Source organism: Bos grunniens, chromosome 11, assembly GCF_055505025.1.
Source record: "Bos grunniens cultivar Pamir isolate PY7600 chromosome 11, Bosgru_T2T1.0, whole genome shotgun sequence".
Lineage (NCBI taxonomy): Eukaryota > Metazoa > Chordata > Mammalia > Artiodactyla > Bovidae > Bos > Bos grunniens.
The window spans coordinates 100,915,893-100,935,239 of NC_141175.1; the positions used below are offsets into that span (position 1 = coordinate 100,915,893).

General features: G+C 47.7%; 1 protein-coding gene across 50 annotated transcripts in view; it reads right to left on the reverse strand.

The window, feature by feature from the left end:
• MAP4K4 (mitogen-activated protein kinase kinase kinase kinase 4) overlaps positions 1–19,347 on the reverse strand; it is a 151,426-nt gene that overhangs the window by 42,676 nt on the left and 89,403 nt on the right. For all 50 annotated transcript variants that reach the window (XM_086327888.1, XM_086327865.1, XM_086327868.1 and 47 more), the window contains 6 exons: positions 11,454–11,579; positions 10,137–10,247; positions 7,434–7,524; positions 6,842–6,972; positions 5,962–6,016; positions 4,115–4,193 (listed from right to left, as the gene is read on the reverse strand). In XM_086327888.1, the coding sequence (XP_086184014.1) occupies positions 4,115–4,193; positions 5,962–6,016; positions 6,842–6,972; positions 7,434–7,524; positions 10,137–10,247; positions 11,454–11,579 (593 nt within the window). The remainder of the gene's footprint in view (positions 1–4,114; positions 4,194–5,961; positions 6,017–6,841; positions 6,973–7,433; positions 7,525–10,136; positions 10,248–11,453; positions 11,580–19,347) is intronic.

Genomic DNA, 19,347 nt, shown 5'->3' on the forward strand with positions numbered 1-19,347 from the left:
TGAGGCGGGGCTTCAGGATTCACTATGAGCAACGCTGCAATGCACAAGGATAAAACAGGAACGAAGCAGGGACCCTGGGGGCCAGAGCATCCCATAAACACAGTTTAGGAGTCACGCTGCACACGGGGAGCCGCAGGGGCAGTGGAGTTAATGGTGCTTGTTGATCGCGGAATCAGGGGAAAAGGAAAGCGAGTGCAGGAAGGTCTTCGCTAACTTGAAGGTGACAGAGGAGAGATGGTGGATCCTTACAGACAAGGACAGACACAGAGTGAGAGACGGACCCAAGTAAGTGATTTGAGGCTCTGGATCTTGTTAGGGTAACATGTCCATCAGTTTTAGGCTGAGTTATGCGTCAGCTCTCTACCCTTAATGTCACTGTTTAGCAATTAAGTCATGTCCGGTTCTTGCAACCCCATGGACTGTAGCCCACGAGGCTCCTCTGGCCACGGGATTTCCCAGGCAAGAATACTGAAGTGGGCTGCCATTCCCTCCTCCAGGGGATCTTCCCGACCCAGGAATCAAACCATGTCTCATGCATTGGCAGGCAGATTCTTAACCACTGAGCCACCAGGGAAGTCCTACACTTAATGGACAAAGGCAGAAGTAACAGTGCTGAGAAGGGCAGTGACCCTGTTGCCAACATCTACCCTACCAGACACTTTATTTTTGCTCATTTCTCCATTTCTGTCTTATGGTGACCCCTCCGCGGCCTCAGCGGAGACACTCTCAGCCACCCTGTTGTTGGAGACTCGGCTCAGACAGCTTCCTGTCCATAAACCTTTCCTGGCAACACTGCACCACACACGCCCTAAGCTAGGAGCCCTTCATTTAGGGCTCTCTGCATGTCACACACTGCACACTTCACATTTATGTCTCTGTCTCTCCTGGTTTATAACCGTACAGGTCAGGACTGGTTCCCGCTTTCCCATTTCTCAGCAAGGCCCAGCTCTGAGCATATCAACTACAATAGGTATGCAATAAATTTTTGTTGAATGAATTGAGTTATTCAGTCTTTAAAAATGTGATTGAGAGAATGAGTTCAGTCCTTTCCAGTTACTTCATGCCTTAAGAGTTCTTTCTGTCTACCTGAAACTATCACAACATTAACTGGCTACACTCCAATATAAAATAAAACGTTTTAAATAAATGAATAAAACAGATAACGACAAGAACCTACTGTATACCACAGGGAAACTTTGTGTAATACTCTGTAATAACCTAAATGGGAAACGTATTTGAAAAGGCAAGTATCAGTTCAGTTCAGTTCAGTCGCACAGTCGTGTCCGACTCTGCGACCACATGAATCGCAGCATGCCAGGCCTCCCTGTCCATCACCATCTTCCGGAGTTTACTCAAACTCACGTCCATCGAGTCAGTGATGCCATCCAGCCATCTCATCCTCTGTTGTCCCCTTCTCCTCCTGCCCCCAAGCCCTCCCAGCATCAGAGTCTTTTCCAATGAGTCAACTCTTCACATGAGGTGGCCAAAGGACTGGAGTTTCAGCTTTAGCATCATTCCTTCCAAAGAACATCCAGGACTGATCTCCCTTAGGATAGACTGGTTGGATCTCCTTGCAGGCCTCTTCTCTAACACCACAGTTCAAAAGCATCAATTCTTCGGCGCTCAGCTTTCTTCACAGTCCAACTCTCACATCCATACATGACCACTGGAAAAATCAAAGCCTTGACTAGACGGACCTTTGTTGGCAAAGTAATGTCTCTGCTTTTCAATATGCTATCTAGGTATATGTATATGAATAACTGAATCACTTTGTTGTACACTTGAAACTAACATGATAATTGTAAATCAACCGTACTCCAATATAAAATTAAATATTAAAAAAAAAAACTGGAAAAGAGAGAATCAGTTCTACTGTCTTCTATTTGTACTCAGAACTTATTATTCTTGTTCAATCCAACAAATATTTATGTGTCAACAATTTACATTTGTTTATGCTGGGCTCTGTAAGACATACATATAGGAAACAGTGTATGTATATTCAATAGCGGATGTATAATCAAATTGTGAGGAAGAAAAAAGAACTGAGACAGTGGAGTGGGTCCAATATCAAGAAAAAGGAGGATATTTAACCTTCCCAAGAAAAGCCACCGTTCCAGAGTGACAAGGTAGCAGAGTCCAAGTGGGACAGTGAATTGCTTTCTGATGCTGCAATGAAAAGTGGAAAAAGAGTTAAAAGAACTAGGTCAGGGTCAAGGCAAAGAAGGGCCCTCAGTCACTTGAAGAAGCTGTGGCCTTGCTCTGTGGTTAAGGAGGAGCGCACGGGATTCTACACAGCGGTAGAGGAACGCTACGGCACGTGGATTCCCAAACCCCGGGGCCCAGGAGGATCATTTGGGGAGTTTATTAAAAATACAAATGCCTGGGTCACTCCTCAGACCTTCACACTGGGGAGTTTGAGGATGGAGCCCTAAGGTAAAGAATTCCAAAGGGCTTCTCACGGGCCATGTACAGATTAACATCAGAGAAACGATCAGCTACGATATAGTCTTTAAACACAACTGTCAGCTTCTGCTGAGAATTCGCTGATCATTTTCCAAAGGCCACTTCTGCCAAAGTGGTCGTGGAAATTCACAACCTGTGGACAGGAAGACTGCATCCATAAAGGAAAAAGGCCTTCACGTTTGTGACCCTCTCGACCCTTCGGAACGCCCGGGGAAGCTGAGGCAGTGATGTGAACTGCTGAGAATGCGTCTGATCCAGCTTAGCTGGAGGCAGCCTGGTGAAAGAGCACGGGGGACTCCACTGGTACCTACACGTCTCTCTATTTCACCATGCTGTACACACAGCGGTTGATCCACGCCTGCAAGTCATGGACGGAATAACCGACTGACTTACAAACTGTGAAAATACCCTGAAGATGGCGCATTAACTCCCTTCAGTAAAATCTGAGAAAAGGCAAAGAGAAAATGAGTGTTGTTCAGTTTAGCGTGAGCCGGATAAAGTGTCACCCAGCCCCACAGCTGACTCCCTAGTGACACCTACTGTTCACACGTGGTTTTCCAGGGCTGGCCACCCATGGGCGCACACGGTTGTCATGTTTTAATACAGGAGACCAACTGGGGCTCAGTCGTTGCCTTAAAGAACCTCTCCAAGAACTGGTAAGTGGAACCAGACCACCTCGGTTCCCTGGAGCTGAATGTGGTGAAAGAAAGGATGAAGGGAAAAGGAAATCTCGCCAGCAGATGAAAAGGGGAAGACGGGAAGACAGAGGGGAACAGACGAGCAACGAGGGTGAAAATACATGTGTGTGTCTACACCAGTGGACTAGAGGGACTCTGGAACAGGGCACCCCAACCCCCAGACCCATTCCAGTCCACGGCCCATTAGGAACCACACAGCAAGAGGTGAGCGGCGCGCGGGGGATGAAGCCTCCCCTGCCGCTCCTCATCACTCTACCACCCGAGCTCCGCCTCCCAGCAGATCAGCCACAGCGTGAGATTCTCAGAGGAGCTCGCATCCTGAGTAATCACCCCAAAACCTTCCCCCCAACCCCAGTCAGTGGAAAAACTGTCTTCCATGAAGCCAATCCCTGGTGCCCAAAAGGTTGGGGACCGATGCTCCAGGACACCAGAGGACACGCCCCCGAGAAGAGCAGACCTAACAGCTGCTGAAGTCCAAGTGTTAGCCACTCAGCCATGTCCAGCTCCTTGCGACCCCATGCACTACAGCCCGCTCCTCCGTCCAGGGAATTCTCCAGACGAGAATAGTGGAGTGGGTTGCCATTCCCCTCTCCAGGGGATCTTCCTGACCCAGGGATGGAACCCGGGTCTCCTACACTGCAGGCAGATTCTTTACTGTCTGAGCCACCAGGGAAGCCCATTACACTGAGAGGTATATTTAAATATTAAAACTGAACCTTTTTTAAAATATTGTGTTGGTGTTTCATAGAGTCACTTGGTGCTATTTTTACCATTCACGGACAATGGATCAAGAGGAAAAAAAACATTAAAAACTAAAGCAATACACTTTGTAACACTGACTCCTGTGTTCTTTGGCAGTCAGAATGGCCAGGATTCTGTCCTGAAGTCAAACTAAAAAGGAACACTTTTTTTTAAAGGGACAGAATGACAACAACAAAGCACATGCATCTTACCATTTTTTGGACTTCAGCCGGGGAGGAGGATTCCGGGGGATGAGAAACAGGGCTCTCATGGGATGCATGTCGCAGAGAGCTGGGGAGAGGAGAGGCGTGTCAGTTACACACTCGGTCACTCGGTCTCCGTTTCTGGGACACATTCGGGGCATCACACACTCTGCCTGCTGTATGACTGACTTGCTTCATGTCAAGCAGCCTGCACATCTAGTTATGCAGCTGAGAACATACCCCGAACCCCTCACTGAAGCACAGCAAAACACGAGGAGGACCAGAGCAACGAGAAGAGACCATTTCGAACAGACACTGGAAAGCGTTCCTAAATCAAAGATAAATACTGATTCAAAGTCCTAAAGGAGTTAACAGCTTAAGTCAGCTATTGGACGACAACAAAAATATTTTTATTTTCATAGGACTGTCATGAGGATTAAATGAGATGCAGCTGTAAAGGCCTTCACACAATGCCTGAACTCAGGAGCACTAGCAGGCATGTTCACTGCTTACGAGTGAGTGTTCCTGAAATCGGGGAGTGATGGGATTGTTTAATTTCGTTCGATGATTGTTTACCCTCTGATCACTGGCCCAGTGAAGGCGTGAGAGGTGCACTTGGACACACAAGTATGTCACAACAGGTATTTCTGTGTGTTTATTTACCTTCACAAGCACCTTACAAGACAGCTGGGAGATAGGGCCAAAGAAAGGAGGGTGCTGTTCCCGCTGCAAAAGGGAACCGGACAAAGCATGGGGCAGTCCTGCCCCATCTCAGCCCCTCAGGGGACACGATGGAGCACAGGGTGATGAGCAGAGACGGCCACTTCTGCAGTGCACCCAATCCCTAGCTGGGGGCAACCTGGGATCATTCATTCAACAAGTATTTAGTCAGCAGCCATGTACCAAATGTTATATATTCAAGGGGGACCAGCAGAAAAGAATGGGTTTCTTTTTTTCCTTTGCTCTCTGCAATTCTACTCTGTTGCTAAGTCACTTCAGTCGTGTCTGACTCTGTGTGACCCCATAGACGGCAGCCCACCAGGCTCCCCCATCCCTGGGATTCTCCAGGCAAGAACACTGGAGTGGGTTGCCATTTCCTTCTCCAATGCATGAAAGTGAAAAGTCAAAGTGAAGTCGCTCAGTCATGTCTGAGTCTTCGCAACCCCAGACTGCAGCCCACCAGGCTCCTCCGTCCATGGGATTTTCCAGGCAAGAGTACTGGAGTGGGGTGCCATCGCCTTCTTCGATTCTACTCTACTCCTCATTAAAAATCAATTTCACGAAGTTGTCACTGATTTAATCCAAAGCAGAAGCAAAATTTCACAGGTAATACCAATAAAAATAAATAAATTCCATGGGTAAAAGGTTGTGCCTCTATTTTTAAAGTTAAAACATAAGTAAAATGGGAATTTCCTGTGTTAGGACCAGTTTCACTGAATACTAAGTTCAAACTGTAAAAAGAAAAATTATCACCTATTACTGTGTCTGTGTGCATGCTTAGTCCTGTCCAACTTTTGCAACCCCATGGACTGAGTCCACCAGGCTCCTCTGTCCATGGGATTCTCCAGGCAAAAATACTGGAGTGGGCTGTCATTATCTGATGTCAGAACAAATCCAGGTCATACATCTAATTACAACTTAAAAGGTAATGCGGCCCATGAACCTCAGGGAGACCTTCAGAAGGACTGATGTGTGCCAAGAACTCCTTTCACATCTAAAACTCCACTGTATTTATGATTCCTTCATCTGAACGCCCCACCAGGAACAACTCCATTCATGAAGCCACTGTTTCTGAAGCCACGAGACCAGGTTTACATTGCATAGAACTGGGCTAACAAGGAAGGCAGGCTACTTACGGGGAGCGCCTTCAGCCATCTCAATGGCAGTGATGCCACAGGACCAGAGGTCACTCTGCAGAACAAAGCAGACGTTAGGGCACCATCCTCACTGTGAGGCCTGGGACTCGCCACCACTGGGCACTCACACAAACCACATAAATGCATTCTTGGGGGTACGAACCAAAAGGAAGTTTGCCAAGAAATTACGAGCACAAACACATCTGGAAGAACACCTTCCAAGTAAATAAATGATCAGCTCATAAAGTTCAGTCAACTCATGAAGAGGGTGATGGAAAAGCTATACAATCTGCCTTGTATTGTACAGCTTTGTAAAAAGTTATGCAATAATGATAATAATGATCGTTAATTAGAACCACTTGCCGTACCTATGATCCAACTCTCAGCCAGAGTCTGATGATCAAACAAGACTTTTCATCAGGACCAAGAACTGCATTATTGATACACGTCTCTAGAGGTCACTCTCAGAGTTTAAACACATTTGTGACCAAAGCAAAGGTGCACAGCTCTTTAGCAAGACTGAAATTTCACAAGGTGCTTGCTATGTAATCTGACAGTATTTCTGAAATAATAAATACCTGATACTCTTCAAATTAAAAAGAACAGTAAACAGAGCAGAAGCACTGAACTGACTTGGGACAAAAAAATTTCTGAGCCTGAGAGTGACCCCTCCCACCTTGAAAGCAGCACCTGACTTAGAACAGAGCTGATGCAGAAATGGACCACACACACACACACAAAGCCTCAAAATATTGTCCCGGCAGATGCGCCCTACAGCAGGAGTCCATGCGGTCCTCGCTGGAGCAGGGAGGGGGACGTGGGGGCAGAACCCGTGCCCAGGACTGGCAGAGCCCACAAGGCAGGGCTGGCGACACCTTACCCTGTAATCGTAGGTGGCATCGGGGTTCTCGTCACAGGCAATGACCTCAGGGGCCATCCAGTACGGGGTGCCTATGAACGTGTTCCTCCTCCCCACGGTCCTGTCCAGCTGGGCACTCACCCCGAAGTCCACTGCGGCCAGGGGAAGGAAGGAAAGGGGACCAGAGTGAGCAAACCAGTACACAACAGGACGCAGACACGGAGCGGAACAGGGTCTTCAGAGTAAACCACACACCAGCACGGCGTGGATGCGTGACCCTCCAGCAACACGGGTAAGGAGCGCCCCTCCAGAGCCAAGTCACCATAGGGCCAAGATGCCCGACCAGCCTGGGGGTTTCCCCAGGGGCCTGTACCCACAGGTCCCTGAGTTTACCACAGGGACCACCAGAGGGACTGCTGGGGGAGTCTGGGGCATGGATGAAGTGGGCCTGGAGCCACGCTAAGAGGCAAGCCTGGCTCCCACTTCTCCAACAGGACGGAAGGAGAAACGGGAGTGATGCCAACAGATCTGATGCACCCCGGCGGGCATCAGATCACACTTACCCAGCTTCACCAGATCTGATGCACCCCGGCGGGCATCAGATCACACTTACCCAGCTTCACCTCTGCGTTCTCGGTCAGCAGCACATTCTGGCCCTTGATGTCGCGGTGGATCACGTGATGGATGTGGAGATGGGCCAGGCCCTACAGGCGAGACACAGAGAGATTTACTTGTCTGATGCTGCCAGTGAACAGTCCAGAATGCACCCCTTATAATATTCCATGGTTCGGGGGTTAAGAATTCACCTTCCAACATAGGAGACATGGAATGGATCCCTGGTCAGGGAACCAATATCCCACATATCACTTAGTGTGGCCAAAGATTAAAGGAAAGAAAGAAAGGAAAAAAAAAAAAAACATTCTCTGGTTCTTCCCTGGTGGTCCAGTGGTTAAGAACCCACCTTCCAATGCAGGGGACGCAGGTTCTATCCCTGGTTGGGGAGCTAACATCCCCACACACTATGGGGTAACTAAGTCCACGTGCCACACCTAAGACCCGGAGCAGGCAAACAATCAAATACTGAAAAATAAAGTGTGCACAGAATTCAACTTCAGCGCGTGTCCAGCAAGGTATCACCAGTGACACCATACAGAGATGCACCTCCGGTCCCGAGGGGCCAGGGCCAGGCTGAGGGTAGCACCACCAGTCTCTAGCTTTTCCCGAAGGCGCGTGTTCAGGGACCATCTGCAGCGTCTCTCCTGCAGTGTGTGCTATTTGTGTACGGGACGGTTGTTTTCCCACGCTGCACGCCCACTGTGCAGCGGGTGGGCCTGGGGGGGGGATGTGAACCGCGTGCACTCCAGGGGAAAGGCAAGGGTGAGAGTGGGCTTCAAGGTCTGGCCCTTGAACCCAGCCTGGTTTTCCCACCAAAGAGCCACAAGCTGTGAACTACTGACTGACCCCACCTCTATCCCACGGGTACAACCGTTGTGCCATCCACAGAGCTTCATGTGCCAATCAAGCATCTTTCTTTTTCTCCCAAGGAAGTAAGCCCTAATGGGCACACAGCACTTTTTGATGACCTCGTATCTGGAATGAAGCCCAGAGCATGCCTCTGATGAGAGGTGGTGGGAGAACAAAAACGCAGTTTGCATCCAAATATGGTCAGAAAGACAAAAAGGCAGCATTCTCACAACTCTACTTGTCCCGACTTCTGCCAGAGAACCTAATGTGCAGCTGCCTCCCAAGGCACAACTGACCTATCCAGTCTAAGATGCGGCAATATGAGAATGCAGTTTACTTGATTTTTCGTGTTTAACATTTTAGTGGGGTTTTATTGTTATCATGGGGCTTCACAGATGGCTCAGTGGTAAAGAATCCACCTGCCAAAGCAGGAGAGGCGGATTTGATCTCTGGGTTAGGAAGATCCCCTGGAGAAGGAAATGGTAACCCACTCCAATATACTTGCCTGGAGAATCCCATGGACAGAGGAGCCTGTCGGGCTACAATCCATGGAGTCACAAAGAGTCAGACCCAACCGAGTGACTAAGCAACAACAACTGTGCTCTCAGGACACTGCAGGGGCCCACTCACTGAAGGCCCCCACAGCGGCGGGAGGCGGGGGGCGTAGTCTCACACGTTAAGGTTCCTTTAGTAACCACAGAAGAGTTCTCACGCTTTTATAGTGAAATGTGAATGTGATGATACAAAGACAGGTCTCCCACCTCTCCCTATCCAACTAGTTGTCTTAAGAGAATTATCTATTTTCAAGGGCTCTGTAAACAAAATAAAAAGAAATTCAAACTGTCGCCATGAATTCTAGACAGCATTTTTAAAAACCTGCAGTCCTCTGTGAAGCTTAAACATAAATTTACCTATACATAAAAAATAAAGTAACAGGGTTTTTTTACAATTAGATTCCAATTCAATTCCATAGTCTTTACTTTCCAAAATGTGGTGTGCAAATGAAATCCAACCAAGTCATAAGTGTGTGATTTATTTACAGGTAAAGTAGAGAGAAAACTGTGACAGTTGACCAAAGAGAAGAAGCCTGTGGGCAACTCACAAGCAGTTTTCAAATACATTATTTTCAGACACACTGCGCTGTCACAATGGCTCCACTACTGAAAAGAATCACTCAGAAGCTGCTAAAATCATTTGGTAGCTCCATAAACCAGCTTTCCAACTGGCTGTAAATAACATTAAACACAAGAACTTTCCCTCGTAAATACTGCAGCAGATTCTGTTAATGCCAAAGCCTAGAAGATGACTCTGAAAGCCAGCATTTAGCACCATTAATACTGATTTACAAGCTCAGACACAGAATTTCCATAAACAACACGAGCTAAGAGATTATTTCTCCTCCTCTGCACTCTGATTTTCTTTTGAATAACTGCAGGATGAATTCAGGGAAATAAATTACATTTAAAAAAACACACACACACAACTATTTAAAAGTCTGGTTTCTTTAGATACAGGCCAGAGTCAACATCGTGATGTGGCTTCAACTGTCGAAGCCAACTGGCTACAAAGATTCCTTGGTTGTTGTGCAAAGAATAATCTGTACAGTGGCAACTGATGCCGGGAGGATTGGGGGCAGCAGGAGAAGGGGGATGACAGAAGGTGAGGTGGTCGGATGGCATCGCCGACTCGATGAACATGAGCTTGAACAAGCTCTGGGAGCTGGTGAAGGACAGGGAAGCCTGGCGTGCTACGGTCCATGGGGTCGCCAAGAGTCGGACACGACTGAGCGACTGAACGGACACGACTGAGCGCAAGCAGCAAATGCAGAGAAAGCGGAGCAGGGGCGGCTTACCCGCAGGATCTCCCTGGAGATGTAGGCTATCCAGTCTTCCTTTAGCGTGTTGCCCTTGGTGTTCTTCACCAGGTCCGTGATGGATCCGGCCCCACAGAACTCCATAACGAGCTGGAGGGAGACAAGACACAGACGCGTCCCGCCGGTGGTCAGAGCGTCGCAGGCGTCAGCACCCTCCCCGGGCAGGCCGGGGGTGGTCTAACTCCCGCCCTTTTCCTAAAGGTCTGGGCGAGTGATCACTGTGGAGGCACCAAATTCCTGAGAGCGTATTCCACCACCCCATCTCCTGGGCACGGACACAGGTCCAGGACACTGGGGTCCTCACCCCACAGCACAGCCCGGGCAGAGGCCCTGCAGCCCCTGTCTCCGGAGCACAGGCACAGGTGGGCCGTCTGTCCGTAACCAACGCCCAGTGGTCAGAAACCTGACCCAGATACTCCCCAACAGGCGTTCTCACTTGCCAGCATCAGAAATGTTCTATTTTCCACAACATTGTGATTCTCCAACTATTTTATGTTAACTGGGGTGGAAGACTAATTTTAAGCAGCACAGAACTTTTCACAAGACACTCTTTACAATACTTAGATGTTTGAACAATATGAACAAAGCATATTTTTAAAGTACTTAGAAAATGAACTGAACTATTCTAAAATTTTAACTATGTTTAGATATGGGTAATAAAAATAAAGGTATTTTTTTCCCCTTTTATTTTCCTAACTTTGCAAATATTCTACAATGACTTTAAAAAAAAAAAATCAGAAGAGTAGTCATCTATCTTCCCACTCTGTAAATCCAGTACTTTTGGCAGAACTAACGTGATCACTACAGAGCCAGCACTACCTCAGTGTCACATCTTGAAACATGTTCAATAAGAGGTGAGATTGAACATGTATAAGTTCCACGAATTTACCCGAAATCCACCGCTCTTAGTAAATTACAGAACTAAGCTTGTTGTCTTGCAGCTTGTCTCTCACTCCCATGGAAGTAAAGAAAATGCATGTTGCTGAGATACTACACTAATTCCATAAAGTTTTTATCATACTGCTTTTGATTTCAAGCTCCTAACTTCCTTGCTATTTTGCGTGTTTCCCTTGTTTCTCACTGTGCCACCTTATTCCCAAAACACAAACTCTTTTCCCTGCAACGTGAAATCAACACCAAAATAAACATTCAGGATGCCTTCCACTGAGAAGTCCAGGGAAGATACCAGACTTTACCCCTCTGCTTTTCTCTCCCCTTCCTCTGGAAGGTTCTTAATGCCCTTCTAGTACAACCAAAAAGGAAACCCCACAAAACACGCAGGAGACGCTTGCTTACCCAAAGCTGGTCATCGTGTCCTGGGGGGCTCTTTTTAATGAAAGCACCGTAATACGTTGCAATATTTCTATGATGAGAATATTTCTTCAGCATATTTATCTCCAGTTTGATTTCCTCCTCTTCATCCTTAAGAAAAAAATAAAACATGCAGTGTCTGAATGACAGGCATGACTGGACTTCCTCCACACACAGGCCATCAGAGGGTCCCGGACCCTCCAGCAAGGGAGACAGTTGCTGTGACCTTTGCCAAGAACTGGGGGCTCACCCTCTGCAATGTGATCACAAGCTCAGCAAACAAGACAACAAGAACACAAGGTAAAGATTAACAGGCAGCAGAGGGCATGTGCAGACCAGGCTCCTTCGCTGACCATGTGCCCCCAGGCAGCTCATTCCACTTCTCTGAGCCTCAAGTTGCTCACCTGTAAAAATGGGAGGAAAGGGGGTAACAACTGGCCAATATTATTTCGACCGATTACCAGGAAGGGCTGTTTCTTTTCTAGAGAACACTTGTGAGTAAAAACTGTCCAGAGCATTTAAGGCGGAGGAGGTTTACCTCTGAGAGCCTGTCACAGGAGCATCCCCGGGGTCGGGGCCAAAGGCAGGGGCTGAGCACAGGAGCCCTCCAGTCCTGAGCTGGGGGCTCCCCCAGGAGATGAGGCCAGGCAGGGGGCCCGGAGACAAGCGCCACTGGGTGCTGGCAGGTTGTCCTGGACTCGGCTCACTCCCGGGCCTCTCACTACACTGAGATGAGATGAGCAGAGCAAGGAAGGAAGAGCCTGTGAGGGACAATCAGAGCGGGTGCGAAGCTGACAGGTGGTAACACGGGTCTGGAAAAATAAAGACAAGTCACTCCTGTGAGTGTACCAAGGTCCCCACTTCCTCGAGGCGTCCTGTCCCCTGCTGAGCCTGGACACAGACAGGGTGATGCCAAACACCTTCAGGGAGTCATCTGAGGGAAGACTACAGACAACCAACAGAACGGGAGGAGAGCAAAACGGAAGAGAGAAAATAAGAGAGGAAGAGAGGAAGCGAGCCTTGGTTAGGAAAGAGACGTTTGAGGGAAGGTGAAGAGCTCTGAGAGAAGCTTCATATAGCCAGACCTCTAGAATTCCCTCTGCTTCATGTATTTTCAACAAGAAGTGACGAGCGGTTCTCTAAGACCTCCTGACTTGTCTACACTGACAGGCTCCTTCCACTTTAGTGCTGCCCTTCCCTCTCCACAGAAGACTTCGAGCCGTGGAGGTGCGTGTGTGTTCATATGCACACACACACACACACACACACGAAACCTACTGGTGCAGCCAAGCATCTCCAGGAACCTTCCATACAGCCTCACAGAACAAACCTAAGTTTGATTCACTAACACTGTTCTTTAAGATAAAAGACACCAAGATCATTAGAACTCTTCACTGCGACCCGTCCGTCTTGGGAGGCCCTGCAGAGCATAGCTCAACGCTTTACTGAATTATGCCAGCCTCCTCCCCATGATAAGGCTGTGATCCATGAAAGGGGAACAATTAAGATATTGTCCAGGAGACCAAATGAAAAAGAAAGTGTCTTTTAAAAAAGAGAACTTGCCATTGTTCATTACTGCTTATAAACCAAATACACACCAGAACACACAATCATCCACCACCAGCGATTCTCACAGTGGTGGCTTGCAGCGGCTTGCAGCCACCGAGTGGTGGCTCAGTCCGGAGATGTAACCATGAGGACACTACAGCACGCTGCTGATGGGCACAGCAGTCACGTGACTTTGACAGATGACAGCCATGAATATGGAGCAGAGCCAGACGGCCAAGTGCAGTCCAGACACTGGGCTGTGTGGTAATTCTCGTTGAAACCTCACGCATGTACAAATCATACCAAATGCATGATTTAAACATGTCATGGACTAAGTGAGGCTTCCCTGGTGGCTCATTTGCCTGCAATGCAGGAGACCCAAGTTCAATCCCTGGGTTGGGAAGATCCCCTGGAGAAGGGAATGGCAACCGACTCCAGTACTCTTGCCTGCAACAGAGGAGCCTGGTGGGCTACAGTCACAGAGAGTCAGACTGACTGAGCGACTAAACAGCGTAATGTGACTGGTTTTTACATATTTCTTTCTAGCGATTGCACAAAACAGTGTCTTCTAACTCGTTCACCTCTCTCTATAAGAACAACAAAGACCCTCCAACGGCACCTGATGTTTGCCGAGACCACCAAGTTAAAACCCTGACACATCTTACATGCTTAGAAATCCTTACAGACGTGAGTTGAATGCTGTCTGTGGGTGTGAACAGCACTCAGTATACAGACAGGTCACACTGCTGGTGGACCCTCACACACAATGCAGCTCCCTGAACCTAAGATGCAGCGAGGCAGCCGCTCCATCACATTTCATAATGAAACTATGATTCACGACCAACTGTAAGACATACAGTCACAGGTCTGAAATGGGGCTGCAAGTTAGAAATGATGACATATGACCTAAGAACAGCTTCAGCACAGTTTGGGAACGGCTTTTCTAATATGACTGAAACATCCAAATGTTTTCTGACATATAGTAATCAGATCAATGTCACTTGCCAGAGTATTTCTGAGTCTTCAGTAGTCAAATCATGAAAGCCAGATGAAACGGGTGTTCAGAGGAAGGCATACTGTCCTCTCAAATCACCATTTTAGGATAAGGATTGTATATTCTTTGAATCATCCCTTCTCTGGCTTCTCTGGTTTTAAAATAGAAGGTTATTGCACAGTTTATAAAATAAAAAGGCATTCAGCACCACTAATTGTCAGGCCCTGTCTAAGCATCAGAAAGGTAGTGTCTCTCAACAGCTTTGACCCAGGTACACCTGGGACCCTCATCACAACACATGCATGTGTGTGGATGTGCACACGCGTGCTCAGTCAAGGCCGACTCTTTACGGTCCCCATGGACTGTAGCCCACCAGACTCCTCTGCCCATGGGATTTTCAGCAAGAATACTGGAGTGGGTTGCCATTTCCTCCTCCAGGGGATCTTCCCAATGTGAAGCATTGAACCCACATCTCTTGTGTCTCCTGCATTTGCAGGTAGATTCTTTACCACTGCACCATCTGGGAAGCCAATGCTTTTAGTACAGTGTTTTTAAGTGTATGAGTCTTTAGGATAATAATGAACCAACATGCGAGTTCAGATCTCCCATCGGTCATTAGTAAAATACAGGTTTGGTGGTCTCGCCCCAGTATATGTTTACATATATCACCACCGCAACACACACCTCACTTTGCCAGAGAAGATACACAGAAAACAAACTCCGAGCAGGCTAACAATTTCTAAACCACTAACAAACCTCACATTTGCAAAGAAAGGGGAACCGGCAAGTAACCCGGTTGAGTCTTAGCTCGTCTCTAGGGGGCCACAGTAATGTACAGATGAAGAAGAAAAAAAAATGAAGTGTCACTTGAGAGAGGAAAGGGGACATGCAGAGAAGAAAGGGAAGGCCCGCTCCTGGTCTCCTCCGGGGACCAAGCAGCTGCCAGACCCGCCCCGCTTCCCCTGTGATCTCAGGCAGCTAGTGCCAAGTAGAGTTTTGGACTCTCCCACTGGGAGCAAGCTCCCACAGAAAAGGCCTTTGTCTCGGCTGGGCTAAGGCTGGGGAGGAGTTTCCCACTGCCTTCCTTGGCTACTGAGGACATCTGAGCATCGTGGTCATCTTTAAAAGCAGCCAGGGGTTTGGGAGTCACCTGACGAGTCCTGTCCGCTCCACACTCTGAGCGTGGAGCAGGGCAGACGACTAGCGGGGTTTTTTAATGACTCCTTAAAATGCTCGGACTCCGAGCACACATGCACCAAAATGCTGTTTAAACTCTTGTAACTTGAATTCTGTCTCCTTCCACTGATGGCAGTAACGTGAAGAGACAGAAGTGGACCTCAGCTGACTGGGAGGATCCAAGAGGACTGGGAATGTTCTCCCAGCACACCCCTTACAGAAAGAAGCCTATGCAGTAACAGCTGAACAACAAAAAACAGGAAGGACAATTCATTATTCACTCTCTTTACTAGATGCAGAGAATCATAATAAAATGACATATGCAAATACCTCTAGCAGATTTCACCACTGAAGTGTATAAACACACATATACTCAAAAGGAAAATATCCATTAAAAAAAACAGCTTACAAGTTTGTTTTAGTTAACAACCAGCAAACCCTTCTTCGTGATACTGTTAACTGGTAAAGAAATGAGGAAAGATCACCTTTGACTTGAAAATCCCAGTGACATCTGAGAATATTACTCAGTACCACAGCAAAGTGAATGAACCAAAGTTAACTTTTCTGACTCAGATACATGAAAAGTCCTACAAAAATTCACTAGTAATTCAACCAGACAGAGGCAAACACAACTCTGCAGGGAAGATTCTCAGGCAGAAGGAAGGTATGGAATCTAGTCAGAGGAAGGAAGGACACGTTCTTTAAAATGAATCAGCGTCCATCTCACAAGATCCAAGATAAAAGCCCCAACAGAAAAAGGCCAAGTGATGTGCTATGTGCTAAGCTGTTTCAGTTGTGTCCAACTCTGTGATCCCATGGACTGTAGCCCGCCAGGTTCTCCTGTCCATGGAATTCTCCAGACAAGAATACCAGAGGGAAAATACATTTCCTCCTCCAGAGGACCTTCCTGACCCAGGGATCAAACCAGAATTTCTTGTATCTCCTGCACCAGCAGGTGGATTCTTTACCACATCACCAGGGAAGCTGAATTCACATATACACCTTCTACAACTATATAAAGGAAAAAACCCAGTGATCCTCAGACATCTTCCCTAAGCATTCACCCCACAAATGCACAGGAGCTGCTAAGAAATGCATCTCAGACACAGCAAACCTTCAGAGACTGGAACCAAACGAAATTCACTCTGACTGGCCACCGTCTGCACTGCTGCTTCACCACCCATTTTACCAAAATGTCCATTTCTTAAACTTAGAACAAGGAAAAGCTCAGCAAGTCTCCATCAGCACTGGACTAAGTGATTTATAGGCAAAAACTCGGTAAGACGATGGTAGTCTGATTTCACCAGAATCTTCAAGTCTGCACAGAAAACCATCTTGGGCTCTTAAATCACTCGTGTCTTCTACATCAAGTAAGTACCAATAATACCCTTGGCATTAGTCCATCGTACGCAGAATAATTTTCACAGCATCGCAGGAGAAGGTAACTGCATGCTCAGACCAGATGTGCCTGTGTGGGTGCTGCCAAGCACACATGGAAACCCCACAGCTGTGTCCATCGATCAGACATGATGTCACAGCTCCACTCGGAGACTGCCTGGCAGCCAGCATCTCCCTCCCACGCAAGAGAAGCAACAGATGCTGGAAACGGTACAGTAACAGACACTGGGACTGAGCCACGGCGACAATGCGATGGATGGGAGATTTAAGTTAAGTGGCAACAGAGATACAGAGTCGACCAGCAGCTTCAAACAGTACATATGTTTCAGTCAGGCTTTTTAAAGTCTTACGCTGCTTCCTTTCCCTAACTCCACTGTTCCATAAGGAACACTGTTCCACTGTTCTGTTAAATAACTCAGATGAGTTATGATAATAAATATGATGGCAAATGCCTTGTTATTTAAGGAGCATCTGTCAAGGAAAATATATTAAGTCATCAGAATGTACAGTGGTGATTAGTGCCCACTTTTCAAGATCTTATTAAAAACAAAAGTAAGAAGTGCTTCCCGTCACATGGTATCATGAAGTCACTTGAAGTGGCCTGTTCTGTAGTAGCTCACGATCTAAAGGATACACTGTCCATACACAATACATGGACAGGAGTGACCACTTTGTTGCTCAGTCGCTGAGCTGTGTCCCAGCTCTTCTGTGACCCCACGGACTGTAGCCCGCCAGGCTCCTCTGACCATGGGATTTCCCAGGCAAGCATACTGGAGTGGGCTGCCATTTCTTCCTGACCCAGGGATTGAACCTGAGTCTCATGCACTGGCAGGTGGGCTCTTTACCACTGTTCACTTAAATTCAGCCAATCTCAACTGATCCAACTTTGAGATCCAACTGTGATCGTTTTCATTACAGGAAGTGGGGCCCTTGATAGTGTAGACTACTTTATTTTATCTTGTTTTTGAGGGTCATTACATCAGATTCATCATTGATTATGATCATGAAAAATACAGAAGGAATAAAGAAAATGCTAAAAGCTAATGAGTGTTCTGATTACATTACATAACTATAAAGTGTAAACACACACTAGGAACAAGCTTACAGGTAGGTTTTGGTGGTGTGTGTTATTTTAAAACAGCCCTATTATCAATCAGAAAGGACGAGGAGGGCTGAGAGGGTCTCCCCCCAAGGTGTCTTGGGGACCATGGGGGAGGGGAGGGCAGTGAAGCAGCAGGCAAGAACCCAGGCTGGCCTGGAACCCAAGCTCACAGAGTCAGCAGAAAAGTGACCAGTGGCTCTAAAAGAATGAACAGTCAACCGCGGTGTGACATCGAGACACCCCAGGAGCACTGGGTAAGAAGTCCCTGGTGAAGAGCAGTGGCTGCAGAGACATTCAACGCCAAGGAAGATGGGATTTTTGAGAGAAGTTCCTACAGAACACTGGGTCTCTAGTCATCAGAAGTGAGCAATATTCCTGATTTTTCTCTCGACTCTTGCAGTGAAATGGATAAGATTAAATCAGAAAAGAAATACTTAATCATGTCCCAAACATAAGAAATTAAAAAGCCAAGGTCTGTTTTCCCTAGGACAGGCACCTGAGCATCTCTTCTCGGTTCAAGAAGTTCTTACACAGGTGGATTTCCTTCTGTGTCTGCAGCAATTTCAGTTCAGCACCTGCTACATGCCTGCGAGACTCCTGGAGGCTGCACGGCCAGCTTGACACCCATGGATGAGACTGCTCTCTCAGAAGCCAGTGGGACATCAAAGAATATGAGAGCAGGGAGAGTAAATTACCACTACGTGCAGAGGCGCGAATGGCTCCCACAAACGTAAGGGGATGTCAAAGAAGCAGACACAATGCGAGCCTATGACTTCTTACATCGACCACAAACACAAACAAAAATAATCAATCGTGTTAGAAGTCGGGCGAATGGCTCCTCCCAGGGGAAGCGGCTGGTAACTGGAGGGGCTGCCAGGCACGTTCCTGGGCTGCTACCAATGCTGTTTTTTCACTTAGCTGCCGACTCGTAGGTGGGGTGAGTTCAGTTTCTGGAAATGTCTGGGGTTTATCATTTGTGCACTTTTCTGTACGCATGTCACACTACACACACAGAGGCAACTGGACACAGCTGTCCTTGAGAAGTGGCCGCTACCAAGCCTCTCCACTTTGTGGCCACAGCACAGCACATTAAAGAGAAAAAAAAACCAGGCCCGAGAAGGTCTGGATGTAAGAGAAACAAAAGCAGCGAAGAAACAGCACAGGGCTCCCGGGCCGGGAGAGATCGCCCAGCCTCCAGAGGCCCCAGACATCACAGTGACCACGAGAGTGTGGACACAGGGGCAGCTACCCTGCAGAGGCCTGTGAGCCCAGCAGCCCTGAGCCGGCACCTGGGGCCTGAACTAGGGAGGGTACCCAGCACCCCTCAGATGGAGACGAGCAGCTGCCTGTTCCTTGGCTGTCTGAACAAACAATGGGGTTTATGCTGAACACCTACCTCCCAGCGGGGAGAGTGAAAGTTGGGGGACATGCCAGGCAGACAGTGCTTATGTGACCATCTCCAAATAAAACCCCAGGCACTGGGTGTCCAAGGAGCTTCCCTGGTGGACAGCGCTGCCCGCATGGTAGGACTTCTTGCTGCTGGAGGAGTTAAGCTTGTCTTTTATGATGACTTCAGGGGGCCCGGACTCCTGGAAGTCTGTGCCTGGATTCCTTCGGACTTCACCCCACACGCCTCTGCACTCTGCTGACTCTGCTTCACA